This window comes from Macrobrachium nipponense, chromosome 35 (genome assembly GCF_015104395.2).
Source record: "Macrobrachium nipponense isolate FS-2020 chromosome 35, ASM1510439v2, whole genome shotgun sequence".
NCBI lineage: Eukaryota > Metazoa > Arthropoda > Malacostraca > Decapoda > Palaemonidae > Macrobrachium > Macrobrachium nipponense.
The window spans coordinates 53873261-53895102 of NC_061096.1; the positions used below are offsets into that span (position 1 = coordinate 53873261).

Here is a 21842-nt window from a genome sequence, read left to right on the forward strand (position 1 = left end):
CCGAAATTACAAAGTATCTTTACAGTCCAAAACATGTAAAAACTGAATATATTAATTCTGTTGCTTATATTTATCTACAACTTTTTTCATTATGAAAGCATCAAGTTTAAATAAACCAAGACTTAAATTTAGAACATTTTTATTATTTGACTTGATGAAACAAGATTCAATGATATTCATTTTAACGGTGTCATTACATGGGATTTAGGCTCTTGCTTGACTCCAGTTAATAGGATGATCTAAATCTCTCATATGTACGAATAATGCATTCGATATTTGCCCAGTTCTCACAGAATATTGATGCTGTTTGAGACGTTGTGAAAGAGATTTACCAGTCTGTCCGTAATAGACTTATCACACTTTTTGCAAGGAATTTCATATATGCAGCCTGGAAGATCTTTAGGAGAATTTTTGATTACTAAACTCTTGACATTAATATTACTGAAAACAACATTTATGTTAAAAAGCTTTGAAATTCTAGGAATATCTAAAAACCTTTCATCATAGGGTAATTTTAGAATGTTATGCTTACTAAATTCAAGTTTGTCATTAGTTGAATAAAATGTTTTTCTAGCTCTTTTCCATGCCACATCAACAAAAGTCCTTGGGTATTAAAGTTTCAATGCAATATCATAAATAGTTTTAATTTCAGCGTCAATAAACTGCGGGCTACAGACGCGTAAAGCCCTTAGGAACCCAGTAAAAATAGAGAATTTAACATGTTGATGGTGATTGGAGTAGTAATGAACAAAAGAGGCAATATTAGTTGATTTTCGAAAGACTGAAAAGGTGAAATTTCTATCATTTCTATGGACAGTTACATCAAGAAAATTCAAATTACAATTTCTTTCTTCCTCTACAGTAAATCTTATAGAAGGGACTAAATTATTGAGATAATTAAGGAATTCCTGGAGATTTTCGTGAACTGGCCAAATACAGAAAATATCATCCACATACCTAAACCATATAACTTTTTGGGGCAAAATTCTTGGTAAGAGTTTTGTCTCAAAAAATTCCATGTAAATATTACCAAGGACAGAAGATAAGAGATTACCCATAGCCATGCCAAATTTTTGTACAAAAAATTCCCCATTAAAACAAAATTTACTATCTTTGATACATAAGCTTATGAGACTAATGAGGTTTGCCACACTTAAGGGAATGTCATGACGTTCTAATTCATCCTCCAAATATTCAAGTAAGTCATCTACAGACACTTTTGTAAATAAAGAGACAACATCAAAACTAACCATATTAAAATCAAAATTCAAATTTAAACTATTCAATTTGTTTATAAAATCAACATTGTTTTTAACATTCGTGTTAGAAATGTTTCCTACCAAAGGAGCAACAATTTTTACAAGCCATTTAGATAAATTATACGTAACTGAGCCCACTGAACTAATGATTGGCCTGATAGGGTTATTGATTTTATGTGTCTTGACTAAACCATACATATAAGGTAGGGAGGCGCATTGCGGTGTAAACTGTTTAATTAAATGGTCAAAGCCCTTCAAAATGGATTTTCCTGTGGTATTCACTTATATATATATATATATATATATATATATATATATATATATATATATATATATATATATATTATATATATATAAAGAGAGAGAGAGAGAGAGAGAGAGAGAGAGAGAGGAGAGGAGAGAAGAGAGAGGAGAGAGCGAGAGAGAGAGAGAGAGAGAGAGAGAGAGAAGGATATATAACAAGAGAGAGTGGGTGAGAAAATGTTACATAAGAAGCTCGAATTGAGAATTTTACATTCATGACAGTACCTAACTAATGGTGCCCAGCAGAATCCCTAAAAAGCTCTATGAAAACCTTCACTAAATGGTGTGAAGAATCAGAAACACATCCACGATTTCATAAGTTACATAAAGCAATCAGGTCTTGATTGAATTCAAGCGTTCAGAAACCATACCTTAATTGACCAGCACATTAAACGAATGAATTAGTAACAAAAAAAGTAGGAAATATTTGGAAAAGAAAACAGATAAATGAATCGCAGAAAAACCCCTTTCTTTGCCTTCCTGAGTATTTTGGACTTTAATTTACTTATATATTGTGACTGAACTGGGAAAGACAAAATCTAAGCGGGGAAATAATCTCGACGAGATAACGGGGATTCAATTATCCTTGTATCCAACAGATATTCCACATGAGGCTTAAGTGACTTTATGAGAAATTATAAGGAAAAACTCTAGGTGCACGAATAGGTAGGTACACCTGCGGCTCCTTTCAGTTAAACAAAATGTCTGTAGAATTTTCGAAATTTAAATGAGATGTGGACGTACAAATCACAGTTGTACAATATACCAGGTCTAAACTTAAGTTATTAGATCAACTGTTACGAGCAAAATTGGACACATGCTAGAATAGAATTGTTATATGCTATGCCTTACGCAGCAGTTTAGAATTTCAACCATTTTACCAGTAACATCTGAAACTTGTGGCAATCAACTTGTTAGTATCTACCATACCATCATTCATTTTCTCATTCACTTTTCTAACTGTTAATTTGCAATCTTTATGAACCGAAGTCCTCTTACACATGATGCCCGTTCTCTTCCAATATTTGATTAATTTTCAATGTCGTAAGCTGGCTGGCCTATTCATCGTCTTCTCCCTCTAATCTGAAACAACAGGTCAAAATCTGGTACAGAGAGATGCCAAGAAAGAGAGAAGCCAGTGACCCAATGTTGGACACCAGCTGAATGGTGCTGTATCGCCATGATTCGGACACCTGGAAAAAAGGGAGGTTATTATTCAATATGTATATATATATATATATATATATATATATATATATATATATATATATATATATATATATATATTATACGTATATATATATATATATATATATATATTATATATATATATATATTAGAAATATTTCTTTATATCAGCATTTGCTTCTTTTAGATATATTTGGGGACGTGAAGCTCTAAAGATCCCAAGTTCCGTTACACCGCTAGGGATGCTTGTTTCTCTGAATCTCTGGGAATAATGTTTATTGGCTGCCAAACTCATATCTACAATGAGCTGCAGTTCAAATTTAAAGAATCAAGCATCTGAGTTTCTTTTTAATATTTATTCATTCATTCATTAACTTTTATTTACGTGTTATTTTATTCTCTTGGATCTGTCTTCTCCTTGAGAATTTTTGCTCTTTTCAACAATAGTAATAATATCATTTACACTCACAAGACTTTTTTTTAACGATACCAAGGCTTTCAACTTACCTGAGTGAACATTGGCTTCTGGAATGCGATACTAACTTCAGTGAGCTTGGCGCTGCCCTGGTTGGTTGAATAGTGCAGTAAAGTGCAGGACTCGGGACAGGATTCTTCACATCGTCTTCTAGCTTCCAAAGGATCCTGTAGAATCTCTCCAGGAGACGCAAAGTATTTAGGGAATGTAGCATAGTCCTCCCTGCGGACAACGAGTGATGGGTTAATTAAAGGAACTCTGATCAGGACTGTGGCTAGGTAGGGTTGTGCCTGTTGGGGAACCTAGGGGGAACCTTCATTTGAATGGGGCACTATCCTACTGTTGACTTTTTTTATGAGTGTATAATAATAAATCAAAATATGGAATACACGGCTTGCAGTTTGCGATTTTTTTATAACTACAGGATCGCCATGGAGGTGCCAAATAATTGCTCGATTGGAAACTAAGGGCCCGTTGCATTGACTGACAGTGTATAATAAGAATCGAACGTTCTTCAAACTTAATCATCGTATCAAATGGAAATGAATTGAATTTACTTCCTTAATGGTGAAATATCTTCTTTTTCTGATAGATGCATATGCAATCGTAACCCCAATGTCAGTCTTTACCCTTGAAGCAACACAACCCTCTACATTCTTAATCTTTAGTTTACTAGAATCCAGAAATGACACCGAAATGATCTATGACGATGGTTAGCTTTACTTTTATCAGCAGAAAACACACCGTTGCGTGAAAACGTGAATTAAAGCCAAAATTAACATCATGAAGTGTTACTTTAAGGTATAGCAATCCTAAAAAATGGGGGGAGGGGGAGCAGCTAAAAGCATCCCTCGAACACTGTCTTTACCTATGTTACTTTTTCCCTTCTCAACAAAACTGCCACATGGTTCAATAAATCAATAACCTTGGTCCAATCTTCACTTAAATATTCTTTTTCTCCTCAGCAATGCAGCCTTAAATAAAGTAGGTTTTCTTTAGATAGCCCCTCGACCATAGTTATAATGTGCTACAATCAGGAGGCCTTGTAGCGTTCGTCAGATAACCACTCCCAATATCAATTCGTTTATGTAATCATTCCCCTTGTTTTTCAGCGACTTTCTTGGCCTGTAAGGGCATTTCTTTGATGCTGGATTTCACTATTTTCATATCGTCCGTTCAATATACATTTTTACAAAGGGTGATAGCCTTTGTAAAAATGTAGTATATAAAAGCGTCCATTCATGCTTGTGCAAGGGAAACCACAACGAGCAATATTCCAGAATGCACTTGTGTTACTGCATTAGAGAAAAAAGTATATAACACTATAAACTGTAATTTGATAAATGACCGAACTGGATTTTAAAGTAAAAAATAAAACCTTCCTATGTTAACATAAGCGAATAATTGTTTCCCCTTTTCTTATGTAAATTTCGAAGCAAAACAATCATTTACAAATAACAAGAGAGTTGGACATACTTATTCATATTAGGGGTGAGTTTTAGATATGGATAAAAAGCTTGAGAGAAAATGTTTACAAATTAAAATCTCTCGACTACCTGGAGCATAAAGGAGCTGAGGACCAATTGGCATAAGGCAGACGACATCCCATCTTGTCAATAGCAGCCTGGGACAAGCACTGCTGTATGCAGCCCTGCCTTGTCCCTCCTGGAATGTTTCTGGCATCGACGCAGGGCGAAGACGGAGTGCTCAGTCGGTCGAAGGCATCTAGAGACACTTCCAGCCTAACTCCGAAGGTATTGGAGGTGAGAGCAACCTTTGAAAAATACAAAGAAGCAGGTACTACATGTTATCAATGGGCTTTATTGTCATTGATGTGTCATATCAACTTTGAATTGTTGTACTATACTACTGACCGTATCAAAGACTGGGGGTCTCTTTAGAAACTTACTTAAGTATTACATACTGTATTTGTAGATGGTTTTTGGTTTTGCTATGTAACATTAAACCACATATATTTAAAGCTATATACTATACATACACACACACACACACACACACACACACACACACACACACACATATATATATATATATATATATATATATATATATATATATATATATAATATATAACTAAAATGTGTGGTACATGAAGATGGAATGTACCACCCTGCCTAATCTGTCCTTGAACAAAGCGAACGAACGAACACAGACTTGCAATAGCGAATCATTTGAGAAGACCCGGCAATAACAGAATGTAAGAAATCGGAAAGCTACGAAAAACGAGCGCAGATATTTGGCAGAAAAAAAGAGACAATTTGGAGTTAATTATATTGGCATGACTTAACAAAATTCAGTAATGGCAGTGAGGCCATTTCTGCTGAAACAATTTTGTAATTACCTTGGTAAGAAGGACTTGAAAAGACTACTTACTTTTGATTTATAGAGTTTTATGACGAGTATAATCATTTGGGATAATACAGAAATGTAGAAACCCGTAATACTAAACGTGGAAATATATCTCATCTCTTTTACTGTATTTGATTATAAAACTGAGTAAGTACTTCATAAGGAACTTGAATATTCTTCTTACTAAAACTAAACCACCTCGCTTTTCTTTGCAATAACTATGTCATTATAGTATGTGCTATTTTACAACCATATATATATATGCTCCTTTAAAACTGTTTTATACACACCTAGAGATTTGTATGATCTCATATTCATGCTTCTAAATCACTCATCTCACTCATAATTCATATATACGTGTATATATACACATATATAAATGTATCTTAAATCTTTGGATTTTATAAGTTATTAGCAAAGATCTAACTTATTCCTTTAGATGGCTTGCTTTATTTAACATTTTAATAATGCACATACAATCTCCAGCAATTAATTTATTATACAAAAATCATTACTATAATCTGCGTTACGCTTTAGCTACTCTAACCCACGAACTTACAGCCGGACACTTTTCATCCCTCTAAGGACATCTGAAGTCGAGGAAAAAGATCCGGAATATCTTGCTTTTAAATTCTAAACATGATTAATGTGAATGAATGAATGTCTTGCTTAACTGCCACCCTCGAATTTATTTCCTAACAAATCAAAAATGGTGGACTTTGGGTTTATTAATCTTGAACGTAAATAATGCTCAACTTTCCTGTAAGAAGAAATGACTCGTTGTATACTATAGCTTATTTTGCATACGAAAAGGCTCCATTCCCGGCTCTTGCAGTGACGCCTCAAATACTACAAGGAATTGGATATTTAAGCAACGTTATGATGTTACTGTCGAGCTCATGGCATTGGACACTCCACGGGTGAGTCAGACTCATTAGGATCGGACGTGACTTCTCTTTTCTGCAAGTCATGGTCCACTGCAATCAAGCGGTCAGTTCAACACACATAAAATCCTAAACTATACCTTCCATGATTCTCCTTATCCCTAAACACTGATGTCAAGAGTGCCTTGAAATATATACTTTGAAAGGGAACATTTTCGTTTCATTGTTTTGTAATCTGAAGCCGCCATAAACCCTTTTACTGTGACATTATTTTCCATTTTCTCAGAAGTGTAACTTTTCTGTATCGCTCTTTATCTATGTTCCAAGGTACAAAAATACTTATCAGTTGACTACAAGGTATATAATTTCCTGCTTTGCTTAACAGAGAATCTTTATCTTGCACAGAAAGCTGATCTTGAATCTCCCTTTAGTAAAGTGATGGTAGTACCCCTTGAAAGAGAGAGAGAGAGAGAGAGAGAGAGAGAGAGAGAGAGAGAGAGAGAGAGAGAGAGAGAGAACCGCGATGAAAACTTGAGTCTTACCTGATGATAACTACCATCCTCGGCCAACAGAGGCATCTGATTTGGTGGATGTACAAAGATATTCAGCTTGAATTCATAAATGTAGCAGGACCAACATTCCTCCACCCACTTGGGATCGAACATTTCGTCCATGGGCCAGTAATAGGTCGGGTCGTAACATCTTACCCTTTTCATAATTTGAGCCTTCAGGTTCTGGAGCATTAGAGAGAACGAGGATTAATGTTATCGAAGTAAAGGAAACTGATATATACTTCAAAGTCAGTTAATAGCCAAATGCAATCTTAACTTTCATCTATAAATCCTACGAGAGTGGCAACTGCTCATTTTATCAAATTTTCTTACTGTGATTTGTTAATTTATTGATGAGACTCGCGTATAAAGTATCATTATGGATGAGACTCAAGTATAAAGTATCTTTATAGATGAGACTCACGTATAAAGGATCTTTATTTATGAGACTCACGTATAAAGTATCTTTATGGATAAGACTCACATATAAAGGATCTTTATTCATGAGACTCGCGTATAAAGGATCTTTATGGATGAGACTCATGTATAAATTATCTTTATGAATGAGACTCACGTTTAAAGGATCTTTATTTATGAGACTCATGTATAAAGTATCTTTATGGATGAGACTCACGTATAAAGTATCTTTACGGATGAGACTAACGTATAAAGTATCTTTATGGACGAGACTCAAGTATAAAGTATCTTTATGGATGAGACTCACGTATAAAGGATCTTTATTTATGACACTCACGTATAAAGTATCTTTATGGATGAGATACACGTATTAAGTATCTTTATGGATGAGACACACGTATAAAGTATCATTATGGATGAGACACACGTATAAAGTATCTTTACGGATGAGACTAACGTATAAAGTATCATTATGGATGAGACTCACGTATAAAGGATCTTTATTTATGACACTCACGTATAAAGTATCTTTATGGATGAGACACACGTATAAAGTATCTTTATGGATGAGACACACGTATAAAGTATCTTTATGGATGAGACACACGTATAAAGTATCTTTACGGATGAGACTAACGTATAAAGTATCGTTATGGATGAGACTCACGTATAAAGGATCTTTATTTATTACACTCACTTATAAAGTAATCTTTATGATGAGACCACGTTAAAGAAGTTATCTTTAATGGATGAGCCTCACATAGGAAGTATCTTTAACGGATGAGACTACCTTAATAGTATCTTTATATTAACACACGAACTAGTAAATCCTTTATGGAATGGACACACGTATAAAGTATCTTTATGGATGAAGACAACACGTATACGTATGCTTTATGGATTAGACCAACGTATAAAGTATCTTTATTTGATGAGACCAACTTATGAATATCTTTAAACGGTGGATACTACGTAATAAAGGTCTCTTTATGATTGAGGAGGCACACTATAAAGTTATCTTTATGGTTAGACACACTAAAAATAAAGTATCTTATGGATGAGACCACGTTAGTAATCTTTAATGGATGGAGACACGTAGTATCTTTAAACCGGATGAACTACGTATAAAGTATCTTTTATGGGATTAAACTCACGTATAAGAATATAAATTTATTGACACTCATCGGTATAAAGTATCTTTATGGACGAGACACACGTATAAAGTATCTTTATGGATGAGACTCACATATAAAGTATCTTTATGGATGACACTGACGTATAAAGAATTTTTATGGATGAGACTCACGTATAAAGGAACTTTATTTATGACACTTACGTATAAAGTATCTTTATGGATGAGACACACGTATAAAGTATCTAATCAGGTATATTAGTGAATGAATGAAAGGACATTAAATGTAAATGACAAGTGTACAATTGCCTAAGTGAGCATAATTTACCGTTGACTTTTCTCCATTTACATAAGTGAACATATCAAGAACAAGTAGTAAATGTCTCCTTCTCCTTCTGTCTCTCTCTCTCTATCTTATCTCTCCATTTACAAAAAGAAGTGACATATCAAGGGGAACCAATTAGTTAAATGTCTCTCTCAATCTCTCTCAACTCTCTTTTCCTAGCGTCCGATCCTGCCCCTCCCTCTCCTACGTCCCTCCCTCTTCCTCCCTCTCCTCTCTCTCTCATACAACGTGACCTCACACAAACCCGCACACAGATACCTACAATCAACGACTAAGTAACTAAAACAATAAGCCACAAAAATACATTAACTGATACCTTCGTAAAAGGCCACTGAGCTATCAGCGATGCTCCTCTAGTTGCTTAAAAATGAAAAATAAAAATAAAATAACAATTGCTGGAGCAGCGATGAATGAACGAGATAATTACGCAGAAGTCTAAACGGATTGCTTCCATGTTTTGCCAGTGTACCTTGAATTGAGTAAGAGTATACCAGGGTCAAAAAGATTTAAACCTATTCAGTAGGTAAAATATTATATATCTAACTTTAGCAAGCAAGATGATGAAATATCAGAAATTTTGTTGAAGAATGCCCTGCCCTTTTCTTAAAATAAATGGCTTTATAAGCATGAAGGGGATGCTAGTATTCGCCATAAAATTATTCAACGTTTAGAACCACGTCAACGCGAATCAAGTTCCTTTAATCATTAGTTTGTTGCCCTGAACTATGTTAGTTGTAATTCTTCGTGGCTATATTTTGAAAAAGATAGTTGCTTTGAGGTACCCTAAATATATAACCTTATATTTCATTCAAATAGATGAATCCTACAACGTCATGAGAAATCACAAACAAAAAGGAATTCATTGTAGATAGTAGCCGGAGGATATTTTAGCTTTTCACCTCAAATTCGCAGTCAAGTTTTGAACGATATTCAGTTGACTGATAAGTATTTCTCCTTACAGTAGGCTCGCAAGTCATTGTACCCAACTGAAAGGGAAATTGAGCATAAAAAAAGTTTGAAAGGTATAACACGAAGGAAATCTCTCAGTTGCATTATGAAACGTTTGCTAGGAGAGTGTGGAAAGTAGGACGGAAGAAAGAAAATATGAACGGAACTACAATCAAAGGAAAGAAAGAGGTTGCAGTTAGAGGCCGAAGGGACGCTGCAAAGGAACCTTAGAGTAATGCGTACAGGGCATACATCCTATAGGTCTTACAGTAAGCTTCAAGACGAGCTCTGTATGTGGAGTCACTTTAGGCCGAGGTGGAGTAAAAGTGAAGCAACGATTCAGTGATGTGACGACAGTTCTCAGTGGATTCTGCTCCTGGTTTTCCGTCGCGTCATAAGAGCTATCGGCAATGTCGAACGTCTCCCAGGCGAACTGCAGTGGAAATTGAAACGTATAAGATAAACGAGGATTCTTCACTTAAATCCTATATGCAATTAAAATTGCAACTCATAAGAGGAAGTCCGATGACAAAATGTAATGCAGGATTTTCAGTAAACATTGCCTCTATACAGGGAATATTAAAAAATATATATATAATTCTGATTCTTGGTCAAAATCAATATTAAAAAGGAGCTAGTTATACGGAGAAGTGAAATTATTTTCAAATTTTTATTTCTAAAAAATAAATTCATTCAACTTCATCTGTGCAGTTTTCTGGTTATTTAATGATTCATTCGTGCAATAATTCATCAATTCTTCGATTACGTTTAAGGACCGAAACAGATCTGATTTCTTCCAGGCGACATTCTTCCAGAGAGTCTGCAGATCCCCTGTCCAGTTCCCAGGCAGATCATTCAATAATTCATTAAATACAGCCTCCCAGTCACAGCTGAAACGATAATAAAGACTGTTATCTGTCCTTGCTACTTTGAAATAAAACAGCTTTAACAAAACATTTATGATAGAATTTCAATCATTTATATGTGTGTGGCATTGTCAGTGACACATTGTAATCTTTAATTATGTGACATTTTCATAATAACACAGAAACCATTTCTTTTCGTCCACAGTAATCTGAGCAAATTATCGCAAATATTTGACTGCATCTCCAAGAGTATCAACAATGAATCTTTGATGGTGGTTCGTCTCTGCAACAACCAGTCCCATAAATTCGTTATTGAAAAATTCAAATAAGATCAATATTCTTTCAATTTTCATTCATAACACATTTTGACACAATATCGCTGCCACTGCCGTCAAATATGAAATCTCTGGGTTGGAAATGACTGTCGCTCCACTCCCACTAGCTCTTCTCTCCATCTGCTGGTGGTCAACGCAATATCGTACAATCGGGTCCCAGGCTGTTTTAACTAATGTACCATAAACGATCCAGCTGCAACTAAGGGGTTAAAGGGCATTGGGAGTGTCTCTATCCATCCCAGCAACCTCGAAAACAATGTATTAGACACTATCTGTATTTTTAACATTTTATTTTTCACCCCTTCTCTCCCCCAACCTGCCTATCGGGGCAGAACTTGGACATAAGGGGCATCAAAAGTGTCACTATACATCTCAGCGACCTAGTAAACTATAAATTAGACGTTAATATATGTTGTCTTAGGTTATGTTTACACGTCATCCACTTCCCACCCCTTCTCACACACCCCCTTTCTATCGGAGCTGAACTTGGGCTGAAGTGTTACTGTTCATCTCATCAACATCGGAAACTATGGATTAGACTTTACTATCTGTCATGGTCATTTATTTTTACATGTCATCCTCTTCCACTCCTTCTCACCCCCTTCCACCTCTTCTCACCCCCTTCACATCTGGGCTGAACTTATACTTAAATGGCTTCAGGGTCTATTCATCTCAGCAACTTTGAAAACTATGGGTTAGACATTATCTCTCGTTTTCGGTTATTTTTATATGTCACCCACTTCCCATCCACTCTTAACCCTTCATAGTTATCAGGGCTGTATTTGGACTTAAAGGGTATTGGGAGTGTCACTAATCATCTCAGAAACCTCGAAAATTATGGATTAGACAATAATATCTGCCATACTCGGTTATTTTTACTGTCACCCCACCTGCATTGGTACCCCCAGGGCCCCTAACAGCTTGATAACGATTTTGAAGTAATGGAATTAGTGCCAATAGCATTGACGGGGGGTGGTAGAAGTAATATTCTTTTTAGGGGGTTATATACGTTTTTAAGAAAATCTGATCATTAGATTATGTTCAAACCCTATGTTATCTTAACCTCTGTGTCAAATTTCATATTCATTGGTCCACTGGTGTAGACATTCACTTGGAACAAACTGATGTGCTTTCTCATCTATATAATACACACACACACACACACACACACACACACATACATACACATTGTATTTTTGTATTATAATCCACGGTGGTTGAAATAATAAAATTTCTAACTTCCTGTATGGTTCCTCGCCCATCAAAGACATTTATTTTTTCATCTTCACAGTTGTCTTTATTGACATGATCTTTGAAGCCCTCGACGCCTTCAGAAGACTCCTATCCCATGCCTCCAATGACTCCAATGGATGAGAAAGATAAAGAGGACGAAGAGGAAGAATAAGATGACGAGGAGGAAGAAGAAGAATGGCATGAGGAAAATAAAAGGATGAAAATTAAAGGAAACAAAAAAAGAAACAACAGGAGAAACACACAAGACTGAAGGATTTTGACTGGTTGCGAGTTGATGCTGCTGCGTCGTATTCCGGAGGCGTTGCGATCTGTTTGGTTCACACTGTGGGGTTGGCTTCGTGACGGGTGTTGTTCTACTGTAACCGGCCATCCCCCTCCCGGTTATAGCAAAAGGGGGGTGCCCCCACCTCCCAAACACCCATCCTTCAGGCAACCTCATTGACTGGGCCAAAGAGATCATAACGTCCCTTGGAACGCGACGGAACAGCACCAACAAACGACCAGTTGGAATTGACCTGTGTACTTTGTATCTTATTTCATCATTTTTGCAACTCAACATAGAAAACTGGTAAAACAGAAGTAAATAGTGAATATAATCATGGAGACGAAAAAGGTGAGTCAGAAATGTTTGAGCACCCATACATTTGATTCTCTCTCTCTCTCCTTCTTCCTTTCTCTGTCTTTCTCTCTCTCGTTCTCTCTGTGAGAGATAGGAAGAGGAGAAGGGGCACAGGGAAAGAGGTGAGGTCCCACCTCTCCCATCCAGTCCTATGCTTCTTTTCCTCTCCCTCTCCTTCTTTCTTCCTTTCTCTGACTCATTCTCTCTATCCTTCTCTCTGTGAGAGATAGGAAGAGGAGAAGGGGCACAGGGCAGGAAGCGAGGTCCCACCCCTCCCTTACAGTCCTTAGCTTCTTTTCCTCTCTCTTTCTCTTAATCTCTCTCTCTCTCTCTCTTCCCTTCTTTCTTCCTTTTTCTGTTTCTTTCTCTCCCTCCTTCTCTCTGTAAGAGGTAGGAAAAGGAGAAGGGGCACAGGGCAGGAAGGAAGGTCCCACCCCTCCCTTCCAATCCTTAGCCTCTTTTCCTCTCTCTGTCTCTTCCCTTCTTTCTTCATTTCTCTGCCTCTTTCTCTCCCTCCTTCTCTCAGTGAGAGGTAGGAAGAGGAGAAGGGGTTCAGGGCGTGAAGGGAGGTCCCACCCCTCCCTTTCTCAGTGAGAGGTAGGAAGATGAGAAGGGGCTCAGGGCGGGAAGGGAGGTCCCACCCCTCCCTTCCAGTCTTTTGCTTCTTTTCCCCTCTCTCTCTCTCTTCCCTTCTTTCTTCCTTTCTCTGTCTCTTTCTCTCCCTCCTTCTCTCAGTGAGAGATCTTACTTACCTTACAGACCTTACATCTTGTTCGGGTTGCCCCAGGTCCCTCAGTGTGAAGCACCTTTAATGTCTACCAGAGAATTGCTAATGCATCATCCGGTATATTTTGCATCTTCCAATCTTGGTGGTCTGGGATGCAGCTTAGATATTTGTCGAGCTTATTCTTAAACACATCTACGCTCACTCCTGAGATATTCCTCAGATGAGCTGGCAACGCATTGAATAGACGCTGCATTGTCGATGCTGGTGCGTAGTGGATTAATGTCCTGTGTGCTTTCCTTAGTTTTCCTGGTAGTTTTGGGCACTATTAATCTAACTCTGCTCACTCTTTCTGATATTTTTAGCTCCATGGTGTTTTCGGCAATTCCTTCTATCTCTTCCCATCCCTGTATTATCATGTAGCGTTCTCTTCTCCTTTCTAGACTATATAATTTTAAGGATTGTAGTCTTTCCCAATAGTCAAACCTTAACTTCTTCTATTCTAGCTGTAAAGGATCTTTGTACACTCTATTTGTGCAATATTCTTTTGGTAGTGTGGGTACCATATCATATTGCAATATTCAAGTGGGCTACGAATATACGTTTTATAAAGCATAATCATGTGTTCAGCTTTTCTTGTTTTGAAGTGCCGTAACAACATTCCCATTTTTGCTTTGCATTTTGCCAATAGAATTGTTATTTGATCATTGTTAACTGCTTCCTTATTAGTGATTGTCTCGTTGTTAGGTCCCTTATATGCATATAGCTTTCCTTTTTTATCGCCATAATTTATTGATTCAAACTTAAATACCATCCTATTTACCTCTGCCCATTCATATACTTTGTTAAGGTCTCTTTGTAGCGAGTTCCTATCTTCATCACAAGTAATTTCTCTACTTATTCTTGTGTCATCGGCGAAACTCACTACCGAGTCCTTAACATTACTGTCTATGTCTGCAATCATAATAACAAACAGCAATGCAGCTAGCACCGTACCTTGTGGCACACCGGATATTACCTTAGCTTCATCCGATTTCTCATCGTTTGCAATAACTATCTGTTTTCTGTTGCGTAAAAATTCTTTTATCCATCTTCTACTTTGTCCACTATATTATCTTTTCTAATTTTCTTTGCTAATGTATTATGGTCTACCTTGTCAAAAGCTTTTGCAAAATCTAGATAAACCACATGTTACTTTTCCATTTATCATAGTTGGGTTTGTGTACTCTTTCCGGGTAAAAACCATGTTGTATTATATTAAACAAATTATTTTTTTATTAAATGTTTCATAATATTTTTCTTCATTACCCTTTCATACACTTTCATAACATGTGATGTTAGACTCACAGCACTATAATTGCTTGCCTCTAGTCTTGATCCATCATAAATCTTACCTGTATGTACACTTTGCCTTAATGATATTGCAAGCAGCTTTGCGATAGAATGAACTACTTTCTTTAACAAAATAGCAGGGACACCATCTGGGCCAGCTGCTGATCCATTTTTAATTTCATTAATAGCCTGCACAATATTGGCTTCATTAATATCTATGTCTGATAAATATTCACTATTTTCATCCCTTATTTCTGTATCATTATCAATTCTAGGGGTAAATTCTCTCATATCTTTCTGCTAATATGTTGCATATTTCCTTTTTTTCATTCGTTAATCTCCCTTCATTTCTTAAGAGGGTCTATGTCTATTCTTCTTTTATTCATTTTTTTCGCATATGAGTACAACAGTCTGGGGTTTTGCTTGATATTTACTAGGGTTTTTTCTTCCAAGTCCCGTTTTTCATTTTCTTTTGATTGTATAACCTTTTGCTCTGCATTTCCTATCCATGCATTCTTTTCTTTTGCAAGGCCTTTTTTCCTCTTTCTGATTTTCTGGAACAAGATCTTTCTGTCTCTTGGTATGCATGACTGATGTTTACTTTCCTTCTTCGGTATATATTTATCCGCTATTTTCTCTAATATTTTCTCTAATATATCCGTATTTACCTGTATAACATCACTTATGAATATGTTATCCCAATCTTTGTTTAATTCTTCATATACATATTTCTGATATTTCTGACCATTTTATATTCTTACTGTAGAAATTGTATTTTCCATATCCTTCCCACTTTTTTATCTCTGTTTTCACTTGCTTTGGAATGGACTGTTAATTCTATGACATTGTGGTCTGAAATACTCCCATTACAAACTATTATTTCTTTAACATAATTCACCTCGTTCACAAATACTAGGTCTAAAGTATTTTCCTTTCTTGTTGGCAGGTGATTTATTTGTTGAATGTTGTATTCTAGTAGCATATCTAATAGCTTTTCGAATTCCCTCTTATCTTCTGCACTACTATTACTCTCTTTATTATATATATATATAATATATATATATATTATATATATAATAATATATATATATATTATATATATATGTATGTATATATATATATAATTATAATATATATATATATATATATAGATTCTTATATAAATATATATATATATATATATATATATATATATATGGTATATGTAGTATATAATATTATAATATATATATATATAATATCTATATATATATATATATAATATATATATATATATATATATATTATATATTATATATATATATATATATATATATATAAGTCATATCACATTACCGCCTCTCGCGGTGGTTGAGTGGTTATAGCTTCCACTGACGCTCCTGGATTTATAATGTACCTGCGTTCGCGCCCAAGTACAGGTAAATCTATTATCGAGAAAAAATTCCCCTTCGGTTAAGCATATATGAAAATATATTAATTCCGAGGTAGAGCGAATTAGATATTAAAGGACATTGTAGCTCGATATATATATATATATATATATATATATATATATATATATTATATATATATATACACAACCACAATCTCCTATTCGTTCTTTCCCATCTAGGAAAGGAAAGTTAAAGTCTCTGGTTAAGAGAATAGTCCAGTGTTTGTGATTTCTGCATATATCATCTAATTTTTCTATTATTGAGTCAAACCCTTTAGTATTAGGGAGTATATATATTACTATGTCCATCAATTTTTCAGATTCAAATTCTACTGCTATTAATTCACATTCTGAGTTACTATATTTCTCATATATTTTTCCTTGTTTTATGTCTCTCCCATATATCGCGGTTCCACTTTGATTCCTATTTTTTCTATCTGAGAGAGAGAGAGAGAGAGAGAGAGAGGAACAAGCAGAGAGAGAAAGAGAGAGGAAGAAGGGGAGAGAGAAAGAGAGAGAGAGCGAGCGGATGACATGTCACCTGGACGGCTTATAGTAACTGCCACCCAGGTGGTAGGTACCCCAACCAACAGCCAACCCACGCCAACAAGCCCGGACGGACCTAGAAGATCTCAACGCCTCAGAGACAGAGTTCGTCATTATCTAACGACCAATTAAAATCCCGGCTTACCGACCTACCCACCGAATGTACACGCCCTGACTGCTATAAATACATGTAAAACAGTATTTTGATTCACTTTGTTGTACACTCTCATAGATGACTGCCTGTGCGCTGTCGACACGTCAGAGGGAATAAACCTAAGACAGTTGAGAAAAAGATAATAAGAAGAATTGAGAAGATTCTACATAAATTAAATGCGGTTGAAACTGCTATAATATTCAATGCTGCTGCCCTCAGAGAAGACCTCCTTCCTTATTATTATTATTATTATTATTATTATTATTATTATTATTATTATTATTATTATTATTATTATTATTTGGCTGGAAAGAGCAAACATATAAATACGTGAGAGTGGTTAAAGGGAACAGCCGTATGTGTGTTAATACACTTATATGAGTTAAAATATATGGAATAAGATACGGAAACTGAAAATAAGCTAATGTAAGCCCCCTGCACTCAAAAGATAGCGCCCCCGGGAGGGCAGTTGACTTGTTGTGTTTTTTACTTTTTTGCCGACAGTTTAGGTAGCGGAAATTTTTGCTGCCCGCACTCTTGGCTGACAGCTGGGGGCACCAAAGCTGCTTCCCAAAGCAAACGGTTATTGGGTTAAAGACTTGTTTATTTGAGATAAACTCAATCTGAAACCATTTCAAAGAGTTCTTTTCCAAAGAGATGTCGTGTTTGTATTGAACTGAAGTTAGAATTTCGGCCAAAGGCCCAGTAATGGGACCTATGAGATAATTCAGCCAAGACCACCAAGATAGAAGGCCTGTTCGATGTGACGTCATGACGTCGACCCTGGTGGTCCGACTCTCCGAGGCGAGTGACTGGCGACTCACTCCTGACTCTCGATCTTCCTTCCCTTACATCACTTGGACACGTGGTGTTTTCGTGGTTCCATTGTTTTATGTATGAACTGGAACATAAAACTTAGCGAGGTAGCGAGCCATGGATACATCTAGTGTCCTTTTTTGGACGAACTTACTGTGGTAAGCAGATAAACTCAGCAATAAGTTCACTGCAACAGGTACTACCTAGTATATGACTTTTCTCTCTGGATGACTTTCGACTGCAATATAAATACAGTCTGCATTCTAGGTAGAAGTTGGGAGCAACAAGGTCAGGTGCAATATAAAGAAAGATTGGTTTAGCCTACATTGAATTTTAGTAGGAATTCATGGCAACCAATGCTTAACAGAGTCGAATAGGTATAGGCTAGCTAAATCAAAGAACTCCCAGTGTAGCCTATACCTACCAAACAACACCCCGTGTAGCCTATGCCAACCAATACCCAGTGTAGCCTGTGTCCAACTTACATACTGCAAGTGCATAAAAAGCACAGAAGAAATTTAAAGCATGCTGTACCCCATAGGTATGTTGCAAAGAGCATTATTGCAATGATTGGGACAAGGCCCCTGTGTCAGGTAAAAAATTTGAAAACATGATACCTAACTGTGTGATAGAACCTTAGACAAGGTACTCAAGAGTTACATTATCACAGACACAAGTTATAGGTTCATCACAACTTAGGTACAGTATAGGTAGTGGTGGGAAATAGGCAAGTTTCCATTGACAATAGTCAAAGGCATGGGACAAACCTTTTGGGCCTAGATGGGTTAAGGTGAAAGAAAGTAGACTGGCATAATATTCTAAGGGTTACACGTTCAAAACAGGAACCTACAGTTGAAATTTCACCAACTTAACTTAACCTATTCTCATTGCATTACTAGGTTTCAGTGCTTATATATACAGGTAAAAATATTAAAAAACCATCTTTCTTCTTCCACAGGTAAAACTTCAGTACAGATTAGTGAAATACCATACTTATGCCACAATGCCCTACCTACAGTTAAGCCTAACTGTACAGCTCATGCATTTTTCATGTCACTGAAGTACGTCACTTAGGAGATCTCAAGATTCCTACAGAGGTTCATGATACAAATATCATTAAGCAGATATACAGTAACTCCAAAGAGCTGATGCTGCTGAATATATTTCTAACACTGCAATATCTATATTGCATTGCTGTTTTAAAACTAGTTTTTTCATTTTTGGCAATAATTTTAGCTCTAGTTAATGACTGAATATATTTGATTATTCATCAGAGCTGGTAATATTGTGTTTTTGTTATACCTATAGTTGTTCCCCTTAAAGTTACTGTACCATCAGGAGAGTGTTTTTTCAAGCAGGTGAGCCCAACATCATAACAAAAGGACTCAAATTTTCTTATGTACATCAAAAGTAAATGTAAATCATAACTACCCAATGACAAAATAGTGATACTGATGGCGGATGAAACTCACGTACTTAATACCATATTTTCATTATAAAGACAAAAATATTGTTGGTTCAGCCTTTGGCTATAGTGAAGCTACAACAGGTGCATTTTACTTTGTTGAACAGGTAAGGTCTAAATTCAAGTAAGTTGCACAAATTCCCAATTAAAGCATAAAAGATGATTTTCTGCACTGTACACTGAAGAAAGTAATTATAGGCTTAGAAAAGAACCATTTTTACAGTGTTTTGCATTTAAGCATCATAATGCTATCATTAGGAAAGCAGTGTCCTATTTTCCCAGGATTCCACAGCTGTCTATAGTGTATCCTCACCCATTTCAGAGTAACAAATGCCCCTTTTTTGTGTATGTTTCAGTAAAATTGTTAAAATATATCAGGAATAATTGGCTTAGCCAGAAAATTATAAATAAAACAATGAAGTTACCTCAGTTCTCCTTTGATGCCAATAATTTGGAAAACGAAATTCGATCATTATGCATTATCAGGTGTATGCACCACAGCAGGGCCGCCCTCAAGAAGAAAAGGAAGAATTCTACAGACATCTACAAGAAGTAAAAGATTCTGTCCCATATGTAGAGAATACATTAATAATTGGAGATATGAATGGACATATTGGGCAAGACAGGACAGGCATAGAGAGCATATTAGGAGCATTTAGCATTGGAGACAGAAATAGAGAAGGAGAAAACATAATTGATTTTTGCATACTAAACCAGATGTCCATTATGAACTCTTTCTATAATCATAGAGACAGCCACAAGTGGACGTGGTACCGATGGAACTCGGCTTTAGGAGCATATATTGAAAAATCAATGATTGATATGGCAATAACAAATAACAAAAATATGGTCAGAGACTGTAAAAAAAAAGCATCCCCTCTGTGTCATTCGATTCAGATCACAGCTTCTCTTAATTAAATTAAAGATGACAAAACCCAAACCAATTAAAAGCCAAGTGAGTGAAAGATTTATTTTAGAGAATATGAGAGAAGAGGAGTGCTTAGTTAGATATCAAAACGAAATAAGTAGAGCTAAACAAATGCACAGGAGAGCAATGACCCAAAGAAATGAAAAATGACACTTTAGAGTGGGTGCTGCTAATAATACAATGCAAAAGAAAAGAGTTCGAGGTAGGAGGAAAAACAAACTGCTTGGTGGACCCCCACACTAAAGGCCGCTGTTGCAAACAAAATGAAACTCTTCAGAAAATGGATGAAAACTTTGAATTTGGAAGATCACAATAACTATAAAGAAGCGTCGAGAGAAACGGAAAGAATAAAAGCTCAAACAAAAAGAGAAACATGGGAAAGAATAGGAGAAGATCTGGGAAATGATCTCCAAGGTACCAGAAAACTCATATATAGCACTGCCAAAAACTATAGAAAGGGAAGCCAACCACCCACTTATGTAATCAAAGACCCTATGGATGGGACAATTTTAACCGAATCCGAGAAATTGAATTAGGATGGAAACATCATTTTGAAACACTACTAAACAACGGAAACAATGACCTTGAAGAGCATGTAGAATTTGATGTGGTTGGGGATGCAGAACCTGACATAACAACACTGGAGTTAAAAAATGCTCTCGAGAGGATGAGAAATGGTAAGGCCCCTGGAATGGATACAATACCTGCAGAGCTCCTTAAAAACATGGGGGAGGATGGAGTCATCTGGCTACTAGAGCTAATCGACATACTCTGGAATGGGCAAATGCCACCTGAAGACTGGAGAAGAGATCTAATATGCCCAATCTATAAGAAAGGTGACAAGACAAATTGCAGCAATTATAGAGGAATATCCCTAATGTCACATGCTTTTAAAGTATATGAAAGAATACTTGAAACTAGATTGAGAGGATATGTTGAACCAAAGCTGGGTGAATGGCAAAACGGTTTTCGACCAGGAAGAGGGACAACTGATATGATTTTCTCCCTCAAGATGATATTTGAGAAGAGCTGGGAATGGGACAGGGATAGATATATTGCTTTTATAGATCTAGAAAAGGCTTTTGATAGAGTACCAAGAATGAAAATATGGGATGCCCTAAAAGACCCTTACTATGGAATCCCTGAGAAACTTATAAGAGCAATTTATAACACCTATCAAAACATCAGATCCAGAGTAAAAACAAATCAAGAGAATGAAGACTGGTTTGAAATAAAATCAGGAGTAAGACAGGGAACTAGGTGAGGATGAAGCTGCAGATATGACCATCAACCTTATGTATGCAGATGACCATGCAATGATAGCCCTCAGCGCAGAATCTCTCCAAGAAAACGTCAACAACTGGAACGTGATCTTAACAGCTAATGGAATGCGGATCAACAAGAATAAGACAGAGATCATGCACCTATCACGAACACCAAGTAACGTAGATGTAGAATTAGAAGGTCAGACATTGAAACAGTGTAGAAATTTCAAATA

The 21842-nt window shown here is 36.1% G+C and overlaps 1 protein-coding gene across 1 annotated transcript in view; it reads right to left on the bottom strand.

Moving 5' to 3' along the window:
• Positions 1-2898: 2898 nt before the first annotated feature.
• Positions 2899-21842, bottom strand: part of LOC135208350 (uncharacterized) — a 34848-nt gene continuing 15904 nt past the window's right edge. Inside the window, exons 7-13 of the mRNA XM_064240453.1 lie at positions 10640-10763; positions 10142-10306; positions 9885-9911; positions 7022-7213; positions 4881-4999; positions 3258-3447; positions 2899-3057 (exon numbers count right to left, since the gene is read on the bottom strand). Of these exons, the coding sequence (XP_064096523.1) occupies positions 2899-3057; positions 3258-3447; positions 4881-4999; positions 7022-7213; positions 9885-9911; positions 10142-10306; positions 10640-10763 (976 nt within the window). The remainder of the gene's footprint in view (positions 3058-3257; positions 3448-4880; positions 5000-7021; positions 7214-9884; positions 9912-10141; positions 10307-10639; positions 10764-21842) is intronic.